The sequence below is a fragment of the Podarcis melisellensis genome, assembly GCF_964234715.1.
Source record: "Podarcis melisellensis genome assembly, chromosome: 11".
Lineage (NCBI taxonomy): Eukaryota > Metazoa > Chordata > Lepidosauria > Squamata > Lacertidae > Podarcis > Podarcis melisellensis.
In genome coordinates this window covers 46,526,833-46,540,410 of record NC_138543.1, presented here as the reverse complement: position 1 = coordinate 46,540,410, position 13,578 = coordinate 46,526,833, and the positions used below count along the sequence as shown (strand labels likewise).

Below are 13,578 nucleotides of genomic sequence, written 5' to 3'. Positions count from 1 at the left end.
ATTTTGTTGTTGTTTAGTCGTTTAGTCGTGTCCGACTCTTCGTGACCCCCTGGACCAGAGCACGCCAGGCACTCCTGTCTTCCACTGCCTCCCACAGCTTGGTCAGACTCATGCTAGTAGCTTCGAGAACACTGTCCCACCATCTCGTCCTCTGTCGTCCCCTTCTCCTTCTGCCCTCCATCTTTCCCAACATCAGGGTCTTTTCCAGGGAGTCTTCTCTTCTCATGAGGTGGCCTAAGTATTGGAGCCTCAGCTTCACGATCTGTCCTTCCAGTGAGCACTCAGGGCTGATTTCCTTCAGAATGGAGAGAGGTTTGATCTTCCTGCAGTCCATGGGACTCTCAAGAGTCTCCTCCAGCACCATAATTCAAAAGCATCAATTCTTTGTGGCAAGAGCATATTTATATTTATATTCAAAAAAAACATGCCTTATTGTTGCTGGGGAGCAGGGACGCATATGGCAGCCCATCGGTTTTGTTTGTTTAACCTTTTAACAGATAGCAAAGCAGAAATGCGTTCCGAAGCTCTTTCCACCGCAAGGTACTACAACTCCCAGAAATCATTGCGGCAGCCGGGAGAACGTTGGCCCGGGCGGGTTGAGCGCGCGAGCTTCTGTTGCTGAGATTTCCGGAGCTGCGGGGACCTGGGTTTTGCTGCGATCGGTGTTGCAACCGGCACTGCAGGGCAAGGCGCGGGAGCCAGGAAAGTGGAGGGATCGGGCATCCCAGCTCTCGGTGCATCATCGCTTCCGAGCGCCATGCACAGGTAAAGGCGGATAGGTAGGGGAGCGGATGCAGAGAAATATCAAGGGCGAGCAGATCCCGCCGAAAGCTTAAAGCAGCTTGCGCGCGCTTTTGCCTTTCCTTCCTCCGCTAGGTTCTTCCAGTTAAAGGCTGCAGCCGTCCACACACAGGATAGAGTAGTCCAGCTGCAAAGTGTAAGCCTGTATGCATAGGATCGGGCTTCAATTCATTTGCGGATTGCACCATCCCGCCCACACTCTGCTATTTCTGTAAACACGTTAGCTTCTCTAGATTGATAGCATCCATAAACATCCCTGTTTAAAGTCCTGTCACTCTCTGCAGTCTGCAAGTGCACAAAAGCTAGACTGCGTAGAGTGCTACTGGTCACACTTCAGAGCTGTTGCATTGCCACTGAGTGCCAAAGCTTGGTCAGGTTTTTAAAAAAACAATAAATGTTTATCTGTACCTAAAGCTTAATGGTTATGTGGCTGCTCTGTGTGGTTTCCTTCTCCCCTTTTCTTACACACCAGTGGAAAACGTGCATGTGGGAATCTGCTCAACAACAAAAAATTAATTAGGAACAGATTGTGGGGGACCCTCTAAACCCTAGAAATTAATAAATGGTAGGATTTTGATGATTTGGGATGTGAAGGGAGAAATATAAACTGCAGAGGAATACCTAAGCTAGCTCATGCAAAACAACTTGGCCAAGCTAGGGCCATTAAGAAACAATACAAGGCTATTGAGGGCCATTGGCAATGCAAGAGAACTGCCCTCCCCCCTGCCCTGAGTTGTGAAGGGGGGGTTTGGAAGGTTGCCAGGGTTACTGTGTTTTTGAGGTGACAGGGAAAAGGGAGCAAGTGGTTCTGGGAAGAAGGCTGGGATCCATGTTGGGCAGGCTGGCTGCAGGCTGGCTTGGAGAGATGCTTGGCTTGGTCTCCAGGGCTGCACTGCTGTGGGGTATCAAGCCTCTCTTGAAATAACCATGCTGTAAGATCTGGATTCCCTCCATGCAGACTGAAGGTATAAATAGGTGAATAAACCATATTTCTTAAAGCTACAACAGTCTCTGCCGTATCTCAATTCTCCAAAGGACCACGGACCCTGGGTGAGTGCCTGGAACCCCATGGGCTCTTGCTACCGCAAGGCACCCGAGTTTTGTAACAATACAAAAATACCGTATTTTTTGCACCATAACACTCACTTTTTTCCTCCTAGAAAGTAAGGGAAAATGTCTGTGCGTGTTATGGAGGAAATGCCTACGGGTGGCATGCCTACAGATTTTCCTCCTCTAAAAACTATGTGCGTGTTATGGTCTGGTGCGTGTTATAGAGCGAAAAATACAGTACTTTATGTGTGTGTCAGAGGCCTCAGAACACCTGTCTAAGGTGTCTGTGCAGTAGCTGTGTGCACAAACCCTTGATTCCTTTTCTTCAGGGACTACATGTTATGGGGATCATGCATACATGTATGTTGGTGTGTGCTGTCATATGTTACCTCCTGTGTGAAATGAAATGGATGTTCTCATGCACTCAGGCCTACTGCATAATTGCATGGGATGCTATTTTATACTGAGTCATCCCTTTTAGCCTCTACTGCATGGGTAGGCAAACTAAGGGCCGGGAGCCAGATCCAGCCCAATTGCCTTCTAAATCCGGCCTGTGGACGGTCTGGGAACCAGCGTGTTTTTACATGAGTAGAATGTGTCCTTTTATTTAAAATGCACCTCTGGGTTATGTGTGGGACCTGCCTTGTGTTTTTACATGAGCAGAATTGGTGTTTTTATTTAAAATGCCTCTCTGAGTTATTTGCGGGGCATAGGAATTCGTTCAGATTTTTTTTCATAATATAATCCTCCCCCCCCCCTAAGGTCTGAGGGACAGTGGACTGGCCCCTTGCTGAAAAAGTTTGCTGACTCCTGCTCTACTGCAACAGGCAGCAATTCTCCAAAGTTCTCAAACACAAGCTTTTCTCAGTCCTGTGTCCTGAAGTCCCCTTAGCTGGAGATGCCAGGGTTTGAACTCAGAAACATCCAGGGTTAAAGACCATATTGCACCACTAACACATCCCTCCCTCATCCATCTATGAGTTCTGTCCAGCAACTCAGTCAATGCAAGGGCTGTTCTTGAGACATATGAAACAAGTCATCAAAAGGCAAAAAGGGTGATTCCCTCCTCTTCAAAGCAAGTCCAACTATTGACTTGCTAGCTGAATGCCATATTGTGCAGTATTCAATGAGTTTGTTTTTTGGTGTGTTTTTGGTGAGCAGGCAGCCTAACAGTTTTTCAGGCTGTCTAGGACATGTGTAAACGACCTGTCTAGTTTCATACAGTTCTAAAAAATGGATCCCTATTATCTGCTCCCACCACCATCTCTTCCAGTCCCTCTGGTACACCCAGTTTGCACAAGCAGTAAAGTCCTCATTGCCATATTTTGAAGAGCAAAAAAGAGGATGCTATGATGACTCATTTTAAATACCCCTACTATCTGTAGGCTATAGAAGCTGTGATATATTGTTGAGGGGGGCAGGAGAAGAGATGAGGAAAGCAAGTCTTTAGTCATCAGTTATGTCTGTGTCTCATGCCGAAAGAGAAGACATATCCTAGAAAATTACGATTAATTTGACCACCATGGCTGGAATGTGTGACCACTAGCCTCCAGGAGAAGACCACATTTCCCTTTCATGCAATTTTAGAAAACTATAATTTCAGAGGATATCTCTATAGCTCCTTTTTCTGCCTGTGTTGACATGTCTGCTGAATTGCAACCATGGCTTGATACTAAGAGTGTGTCAATCTGTGTCTGGGCCTTTTTATTTCTTGCAGGAGACATCTCCAGGAAATTCCAGATTCAGGCAGCAACGTCAGCGCTGGTTTCACATGGGGATGGGATCCCAGCAAGACTTCGGAGCTGCTCTCGGGCATGGGAGTGTCTGTTCTTAAGGATAAGCTAGGCAACGAGAACACCCCCCAGGAACTGCTCATGTGCGTGGGACCACCCGCAAAACGGCAGAAAGTGAAGGAAAAGGAATTTACTATTGCCCGCAGACCTAGGCTGCTTCGAGAGGCAGGAGCAGGTAAAATGTGATAACAACAATACATATTCAAGATATAGCTAATTGGTAATGTTAAAGATTAAATGGATGCAAACCTTGCTAAATAAATAAAAGAAGTTGTTCTCTATTTTGTTAATTGCAACACATCTAATGTTTTAATTATTTAATTATTAAGTATGTGTTTTTATTATTTTTAAAGGAAGATTTTATATTGTTTTATGTCAACTGCTTTTGATTAAGCAGCATATAAATCTTGTTAAATAAATACATTTACAGAGCCCTTGGATGCGTGTGTGTGTGTAAATAGGCTAAGGAGTGTAGAACTTCACAGTTTGTGTGTTTTAACAGTATGGAATGTCTTTATTTTAAAGCTTTTAGCCTCAATAACAGTGTCCCCATTTACATTTTATGTATGGTATCTGTTTTCCCAAACTTCTGCACACAGGAGTCTCTTGGGATTCATTGCCTGATGAACTGCTTCTGGGAATTTTCTCCTATCTGTCCTTGACTGATCTGCTGAAAGTTCCACAGGTTTGCCGGAGGTGGCATCGCCTTTCGTAAGTGCTGGCTGAATACTTAACTCGTATTATTTATTTTTGAATTTATGCCCCAACTTTCTAATAATAATACACAAGTCAGTAGAGAGTGACTGACTGGGATTGCTGCTAGCCAGTAGGGAATGCTTGCAGGGGCTGAGACCCAAGAATATCTGTTGGACCGCAAGTTCCCCATCTCTGCTTTAGTGCATGAAAGAGGGCGTGCTCAGTATGCAAACAAAAACTCTAGAACTCAACCAGAATGGGAGAGCAGTGATCTACTTCCATCAGAAGTTTTAAGCAGTGAAGAGGAAGCCTGAGCTTTGCTATCAGAATTAGGCTGCAATCCTTAAACTAGGGAGTGAACCCCAATAGACACAATGAGGCTCAACTTCTGAGTAAATAGGAAGAGGATGCTGTTTCAAGAGCTTGCTAATGGCAACACCTGCTGAAGCTTCCAGTTTGTTTTCTAACCACCCCACAATTTTCCTCCTTTAGGATTGATGAGTCACTCTGGCAGACTCTTGACCTCGCAGGAAAGAATCTGCGGCCAGGTGTGATTGGCCATCTGCTGCCATTGGGTATAACTGCCTTCCGTTGTCCAAGGTCCTGTGTTGGCAACCCTTTGTTCAAAACAAGCAGGTAATGCTGTTCCAAATCTTCATTTTTTCCCATTTTCTTGCCTTGTTTTCAGGCCTGTGCTACCTACTCTCTTGCAAAATCATCATCATCATCATCTTTTATTTATACCCCGCCCTCCGCAGCCAAGACCCCAGCTAACACCAAATATAAAACAATTGATTGAAATACAACTTTAAAAACAATATTAAAATACAACATTAAAATGCAGCCTCATTTCAGCAGAAACCCAAAAACTTTTGGGGGGATGAAAACGTCAAGTCTTCACCAAGGCTAACTATCCAGACTGATCCTACATGGGCAAGAAAAAAGCCAGGGAAGTCCCCAAGTAGGAGTTCCGTCACAGAAGGATAAAGGAAAAAAGAAAGAGGGGGAGGGGATCAAGTTGATTCCAAGCCAAAGGCCAGGCAGAACAATTCTGTCTTACAGGCCCTGCGGAAAGAAATCAGATCCTGCAGGGCCCTGGTCTCATGAGACAGAGCGTTCCACCAGGCCGGAGCCAGTGTTGAAAAGGTCTTGGCTCTGGTTGAGGCTAATCTGACTTCCTTAGGGCCCGGGACCACTAGGGTGTTGCTATTTATGGACCTTAAGGTCCTCCATGGGGCATACTGAGAGAGGCGGTCCCGAAGGTACAAGGGTCCTAGGCTATAATAGCATAAAACCATAATAGTAGTTATATTCTACTACACCGGGAGCCTTAAGAGAGCTTGTCTACATTTTGACACTGAGAACCAGTGTTGCATTTTGTGTTGGATGTGACAGTGTAGCATTTTGTGTTGGATGAGATAGTGACTGGCCCAAGGTCACCAGGGAGCTTCATGGACTGTTTGAATCTCCCTGGCCTTTGTCCCAAACTCTGACTACTGCACTACATTAATTGATGTTTCTAGATTAATGGTATTTCAATATTAATATGCATTAGCTTGTTTGGTGGCTCATTTTGAATCTTTTCATTGTGGACCCCACATTGCTTTATGCAGCAAAATGAGCTAGTGAAGGCCTGAGATCAGGATTCTGTATTCTACCGAGAAGAATATACCACTTCAGATTGCAAAGAGGGTGTGTGTGTGTCTCTTCTTTTTTGATTATATTTTTAAATTGCATTCTAAAACTCATTTTGCTTTCCCCCATCTCCCTTCTTCTCCCTTTCTTTTGTAGACCTCTTCGGGTACAGCATCTAGACCTGTCGAATTGTACAATAAAAGTTGGAGATCTCCAAAGTATTCTGTGCAGGTGCCAGGAGCTACAGAACCTCAGCTTGGAAGGCCTTGAGCTTTCTGATGATATAATTAAGTGAGTGGGCAAAAAAAACAATCTTTTAACCTTTTTGCACAAGTAGACCTGTGCTCTTGGGATTGCTGCATTTCAGGCACACAAGAGTTAACAGATGAAAGCCCCCAAAACCCAGGAAGCATACAAGAATGTGGACCAAAAAGAAGAAGAAATGTATTTCAAAGATGCTAAAACAATGGAATAGTTTATTGTTGAATGTACCCAACACATTTTGGCAATAATGGTTTATTGTCTCACTTGTGTACAGACTGATCCCAAAACCTGTGTTTCAAAAAATCTTGCAGGGCCAAAACCTTTCAATATTTTGAAAAACAGGCTAAGCCAAGCTTGGGAAATTGTAGTTTGCTTAAACTATGGTTTGTTTAGGAGTTAGGATCAGAAACCATAGTTTAACCAAGAGTTCCTTTGAGGACATTCCCATCTCTTCCTCATTGTTGTGCCCCAGTAATGGAGGAGAGTGGAGAGCATGAGAGCTCAAAGCTCATAGTTCATTAAAAGGTAAAGGTAAAGTTACCCCTGCCCGTACGGGCCAGTCTTGACAGACTCTGGGGTTGTGCGCCCATCTCACTTAAGAGGCCAGGGGCCAGCGCTGTCCGGAGACACTTCCGGGTCACGTGGCCAGCATGACATCGCTGCTCTGGCGAGCCAGAGCCGCACACGGAAACGCCGTTTACCTTCCCGCTGGTAAGCGGTCCCTATTTATCCACTTGCACCCGGGGGTGCTTTCGAACTGCTAGGTTGGCAGGCGCTGGGACCGAGCAGCGGGAGCGCACCCCGCTGCAGGGATTCGAACCGCCGACCTTTCGATCGGCAAGTCCTAGGCGCTGAGGCTTTAACCCACAGCGCCACCATAGTTCATTACTATAGCACTAAACTGCCTTATGTAGAAATCAACCAGTGTTTGCCTACATCATAGGTGGGCAACTGTTTCTCTGTTGAGAAACAGAGGATTTCTTAGGGATACTCTTTAGAAGGGGAGAAGTCAGAGCCAAAAGTGAATGGGCACCTCTTTCTGCACCCTGTCTTTACACCTGCTCCTTCCTCTGTACCCAGCAAGCTGCCAGGCCAGAGAAAGATCGCACTCACAGATCTGAACTGCCAGCTTGCAGAGGGCTTTGGAAATATTCTGGCTTCAGAACATTGTAAAAAAAGGTAAAGGGACCCCTGACCATTAGGTCCAGTCGTGGCCGACTCTGGGGTTGCGGCGCTCATCTCGCTTGACTGGCCGAGGGAGCCGGCCTACAGTTTCCAGGTCATGTGGCCAGCATGACTAAGCTGCGTCTGGCGAACCAGAGCAGCGCACGGAAACACCGTTCACCTTCCCGCCGGAGCGGTACCTATTTATCTACTTGCACTTTGACGTACTTTTGAACTGCTAGGTTGGCAGGAGCAGGGACCAAGCAACGTGAGCTCACGATTCGAACCACCAACCTTCTGATCAGAACATTGTAGTTAATGCTTAAAAATGTTTCCATGTGAAGGAGTGCAGTGTGGACATTGGAAGGTATATCATCAGCCTCTTGCAGTTTTCCCTACTGCTCCCGCAGGTGCTGGTGTGGAGACTGGCTTTGTGCACAGGCAGTTTAATGTCTTATTTCTTCTCACCTTTCAGAAATATAGCACACAACCCCTGTTTGGTGCGACTAAACCTGTCTGGATGTTCTGGGTTCTCTGCAGAAGCCTTGGAGACAATGCTGGACAGTTGCCCCAGGTAGTAAAAGTTCATTGACTTATGCAAGAAGCAACAGTAGGTTTAGCACTGGCACAATACAGACAAACTGGATATTGCAGAAACTCTTAACCAAGAAATCTGTTTTCACTCTGCTGTCGTTCTGCTGAGCCATAAAATGAGTGTTAAATAGTTTTGTGTATACAGTGGTACCTCGGGTTAAGTACTTAATTCGTTCCGGAGGCCCGTACTTAACCTGAAACTGTTCATAACCTGAAGCACAACTTTAGCTAATGGGGCCTCCTGGAGCACGATTTCTGTTCTCATCCTGAAGCAATGTTCTTAACCTAAAGCACTATTTCTGGGTTAGCGGAGTCTGTAACCTGAAGCATATGGAAGCTGAAGCGTATGTAACCTGAGGTACCACTGTAGACTGTTCTTGCTTATTTCTGCAAAGTTTTCTGCAAATTTTATTTCTGCAAATTAGTTTTTGCTCAACCTGTTTGTTCCTTTAAAGAAATCAGTTTTATTAAAGGCCTTCAACATATAATACAATATAAACCAAACAAAGCTAACATCTAAAAAGAGCAGAATAAAAAAAAGGAAAAGAGGACACCCACCCAATTTGTTTGCTCTGAATAGTCTTTTAAAGTCGACACTTAGTTCAGATTAGGCTTGTTCATTCGCTTTCCTGGCAATGAACATTTCATCCACTTATTGGTAGGAACAAATTAGCCCATTTCTCTGTAAGCTTAAGAGCAAATGCAGCTTTAACATCTGGTATTACTGGGGCAAGAGGGATTCTCATTTGCCTTAACAACATGACAGTGTCCTGGAACATAGGAGGCAGCTTTATACATAGCCTGGCAGTTTATCCATCTAGATTAATGCTACCGACACTGACTGGAAGCAGCTGTCCAGAATATCAGACTGGTTTCCCCCCAATCTTCCTTGGAAATGTTGAGGCTTGGTCCTTCTGAAAGCCCACAAGCAGGACAGGAAAGTGATAGCCCTCTCCTTTTGTTTGTAAGCAACAATTTGGAGACATGCTGCCTCTGATCCTATAGGTGAAAAGCCATCCTGAATAATAGCCCTTGACAGCTTTCTCCTCCATGAATTTTTCTCATGTCCTTTGAAGCCATCAGATTAGTGGCCATCAACATGTCTTATGACAGTGAATTGTGTACCTTCATTATGTGTGGGGAACACTTTCTATCGATAAACTTTGTTGTGTAAACCTGGGTGTGTATTTTTTTTAAAAAAGTTAGTTAAGATTTCCATTTATATCGTGATTGGGTTTTTGTTTCTTTCCGGCACCTAGAAAATGGATAGTGAAGTTGTGTCCCTCCAGTCTTTTTCTAGATTACAATTTCCACCATCCCTGACCATTGGCATTGCTGACTGGGCCTGATGGGAGTTGGGAGTCCAGAACATCTATCTGGAAGGCCACAGATCCCCCCACCATAATAAACAAATAATAAATTAACATGTGTCTTGAAAGTAATGTTTTCTCAACTTGTACACAGGTTGGAAGAGCTGAACTTGGCCTGGTGTGACTTCACAGTTGATCACGTGAAAGCAGCAGTCAGCCACATTTCTCCAACAGTAACACAGCTGAACCTCAGCGGATACAGACAGAATCTACTGATGCCAGGTGAGAGGCCAGTTTCGGCTTGAAACCAGCTTGCTCGAGTAACCTACCATCCACACTTGGACGCCAGCCGTGTGAATAACTCTAGTCTTCTATTACAGTAAATTTTGAGAATGAAGCAAACTTGCAAGAAGAAACGTTTTAAGATAATATGAAATGTATGCCTACAGCTGCAGAAACAAGAGTATCGAAATGCGTAACTTTAAGGCATTTTTATCTCTAGGCAAAAACTACTGCCTGTTGATGTGTGATGACCAGATTGCATTTGACTTTTCATTTCAGATATCAAAACATTAACTGAGAGGTGTTCCAGTCTAGTCCATTTAGATTTAAGGTAAGAATTTGAGTGTTAACAACACACACACACACACACACACACACACACAGCCCCATAGTTGTGTCTCTGAAGCCCTGTGCTAAGGAATAAATCAAGGTCATCAACACAAGGATTCCTGCTAATGCAATGGGACTTTCCTGTGCCCTCCCCTGATTTGCTCCAGAGGGTTGGGGGAACCCATAGAACAAATTTATGGGTTATGCAGTCGGCAGAGGGGGAGAATGTTCCACTGTGCAAAAGTAGAAACCATTGCACCAACAGAATGTTTACATAGCGCTACTTTCGGTGCAGCCCAGTAGCACTACAGTCGTACCTTGGATCTCGAACACCTTGCAGCTCATGTTTTGGTTCCTGGACGCCGCAAACCCAGAAGTGAGTGCTCCAGTTTGCGAACTTTTTTGGAAGCCCAACGTCCGGCACGGCTTCTGATTGAGTGCAGGAAGCTCCTGCAGCCAATTGGAAGCTACGCCTTGGTTGTCGAACATTTTTGGAAGTCGAATGGGCTTCCGGAACAGATTCCATTTGACAACCAAGGTATGACTGTATTTTGAGTCAAATCATGTACCAAGTCTGAGTAGTAGAACAGGCTAAGGGCTGCATGGACTTGGGGTTCAACCCACAATGGTCTGTATGTCAAAGTGGGTGTGCACATTTAAAATAACATTCTGTTTTGAAAGTGACAGATCGGGGGGGTTCACAAAAGCCTTTCAGCTGTCCAGATTTACAGCAGGGGACTCATGGGGAGTGATAAGTAAAAACCTGTTTTCCCCCAAATTTTCTTTTTTTAAAAAAAGGAATAGACAGATTTGTGAGGCCACAAAAAAACACTTTGGCATCGCAGGAGGGGAAGGGAAGGGAAACAAATGCCTGCAAGTTCCTGTGTGAGATTGGGAGGGGTGGCCAACACAACTGTTTCTAAGCAGGCAGCGAATGCCAGTCTTGCTGCTCAAAGCAACTGTGGACCCTCTCTTCTCCAAAGGAAATCTCCTATTTCCATCATCTCCCCAAAATCTGCATGAGAGCATACACAGCATGAGGAACTTTTAAATGGGGATTATTTTGAACATAGGAAGTGTCTTCTTGTGATGCCCACTTGCTCCAAGCCACCTTTTAAATGGATGAGAGGTTGCCCTTTACTGATAGAGTGCCCTCCATAAAACGTCAGCTCCCATAGACCTTCCTTCTTCCAAGCAGTCTCCATAAATTCAGTTTCTGTACAGTACTTGGGATAACTGGAAACTAGTCTGCAAAACTATGATTGTGCTAAATATGTTCCTTTATTATTCTTCTAGCCTGCCAAGCTTATATATGCAGAGGCTGGAGTTCTTAAATCAATTGCTGTTTTTTATTACAGTGACAGTGTTATGTTGAAGCCCGATTGCTTTCCGTATTTCCACCATCTGGCGTCTCTTGAACACCTGGGTCTTAGTCGATGCTATCAGATACCTCCTGCAGCCCTACTGTGAGTAATGTTAACTACTTCAAGTCAATAAAAGCAGAAGGTGTTATTCAACTAAGTTTTACTTTGAGTATACCCAGTGAAAATAGACTGCTCCATCCTTTCATGCAAGCCATATCTGCTCCCCGCTTCCCACAATATTTGCGCTTTCTCTTCGTTCTAGCTTATCAGGGACATCTCACCATTGAAAGGGCTGCTCATCACCTTAAATCTTTGCTGCCAACGTTTATTTACTAGCCTGTTGCACCACACCTTTTCCTGAGTTGTTTTATATCTTAAATCTGAGTAGATATGTATAAGACTGTGTTATTAAGGAACATGTGACAAGTTAATAAAAGGGTGTCCATAGGCCTGTTAGGAGTGCATAAGTGCGTTCTGCCATTATTTAGCATAGTGGGACCCAGTTCTCGTTGGCATGTCGTCCTCCAAATTTCCACTTCGTTAGCAAAGCCCAAGCCACAAGGTACATATTCATTGGTTTGCATGCCTAGTAATGTTGTTCGACAGATGGATGTTGGAGTTTCTGTAGCTTTGCTAACCTGTGAACCGCCTCCTGTTATGTGGCAACCAGAAATCTCGGTTTCTGCCTAAGGGGCTTCTTGTTCATTTTAAGAGGGGAGAATGAATATTCACCTCTCAGTAACATATATATTAACCAAGCTGGTTACAAGGAATGGGGATGCTGCAGAGCAGGGAGGGTTTGGGGTATCTTGCCATCCTCCTGTCTTTCTTTGTTTTTGGCAGAGTATGACGTGTGCTGCTGTACCCTTAATCCAACCCCCAAGATCACAAACTCCAGAAACACTGCAAAGCATTTGCTTGGGCAGGAACCCCCTTCTCATGCAACCTATTCTGTCATCTGGTAGTAAAATGGACCTTAGGCAAGGAAGGTTAGGGGCACAGCCTTTGCTGTACGGCTCATGCTGCCACTGTATTTCAGATCTGATGAATTGCATTATCCAGTTCCCTGTGGTTCTGTTCACTTAACTTTCCTTTTTTTGTTGTTGTTATAGTGAACTTGGTGACATAGCCACACTCAAAACACTCCAGGTTTTTGGAATAGTGACTGCCAGCTCCCTTCAACTCTTGAAGGCAACACTTCCTCGCCTAAAGATCAACGTCTCCCATTTTACACCTATCGCAAGGCCAACCGTTGGTTGTAAAAGGAACGAACAGATTTGGGGGATCCAGTGCAGACTGAGCTTGAAAAGTCCAGTTGGTTTTTAAAATGGCTTGAAAGACATTTTTAGCTACTACCAAGAGCTGTGATGCATCCTCGAAGGACGGTTGAGTTCATAGGTTGTGTTTTAATCTTGTTTTATTTTGTGACACGCGCTGCAGTTCGCAACTTTCTAAATGGACTTAAATCAGTTTGTGTGCAAGCGCTGTCAATCATACGTCTGCTGAACTGTATTAAAAACCTGCTAATTATGTACAAATAGTTGACATGAAGCAACATGAACCCCATGCTTTTCGAAACACTATTGAAAAACAAGCTAAGTGTGATTTTTAAATATTAAAACGCTCAAAAATTTTATATACTGTTTCAGCTCTATAGCTAAACTACTCCTGTGGCAATCTTATCAATGGTCTCACACACAACTGCACTCTTGTAAGAAGGTGGCTTCAAGTTCTTGAAAGTACCATTTTCAGAGGTTCTCCCCTCTTTTCTGGTTGAGATGATATATTGATCTGAGCTAGAGAATATTTGGAGGGAGTGGGGGGTAGTCTGTAGTTCTAACTGGCACTAGCATTTCTTACTGTGTTCAACCTTTTTCTCTGTGTGGAAAGTTAACTGAAGCCAACTTTGGAGGAGAACTGTGCACACAATCCCAATATAGTCTTAGGTGAAAGAATAGCAGGCTCTGTTAAATAAAATAAAATGGAAAGTAATGATGGAAGGCCTTTAAAACCATGTGAGACGAAACTTTACTGGCAATAATCTGAATATGTACTTTGAAGTCCGTGCTTGGAATAAGGCATTTAGCTGAACTCTTTTATTCAAAGCACCGAGATTTATGTTGCTCACTCCTCACTCACCCTTTGAAGTGTAATAGCTGTCAAAGAGCCAACACTACTGCTCTTCTTTCTTAAGAGAGAGGAGTTACCGCAGTGCTGTGTTCACTCTTCATATGCTTTATAATTCCTCAGAATGTGTTTATCTGTTTCCTAAATTGGAGATTTACATCTGAAGTG

The 13,578-nt window shown here is 44.2% G+C and overlaps 1 protein-coding gene across 2 annotated transcripts; it reads left to right on the top strand.

Annotated features, from left to right (window-relative positions):
• Window positions 1–548: 548 nt before the first annotated feature.
• On the top strand, window positions 549–13,324 carry SKP2 (S-phase kinase associated protein 2). Of its 2 annotated transcripts, none has more exons than XM_081930896.1 (10): window positions 549–765; window positions 3,569–3,819; window positions 4,247–4,355; window positions 4,833–4,976; window positions 6,132–6,266; window positions 7,879–7,977; window positions 9,462–9,589; window positions 9,869–9,920; window positions 11,278–11,385; window positions 12,396–13,324. In XM_081930896.1, exons 1-10 carry the CDS (start codon window positions 758–760, stop codon window positions 12,607–12,609), a joined length of 1,248 nt encoding a protein of 415 aa, XP_081787022.1. In that variant the 5' UTR covers window positions 549–757; the 3' UTR covers window positions 12,610–13,324. The 2 variants fall into 2 exon arrangements, with proteins under 2 accessions (XP_081787022.1, XP_081787021.1); XM_081930895.1 differs by having other exon boundaries at window positions 552–765; window positions 4,244–4,355.
• Window positions 13,325–13,578: the final 254 nt, after the last annotated feature.

Bases quoted from the DNA above. Each gene is read 5' to 3' on its own strand.
- SKP2 (XM_081930895.1), top strand. The intron at 4,977-6,131 runs GTAATGCTGTTC...TTTCTTTTGTAG, and splicing joins CCTTTGTTCAAAACAAGCAG to ACCTCTTCGGGTACAGCATC. The intron at 9,921-11,277 runs GTAAGAATTTGA...TTTTTATTACAG, and splicing joins CTAGTCCATTTAGATTTAAG to TGACAGTGTTATGTTGAAGC.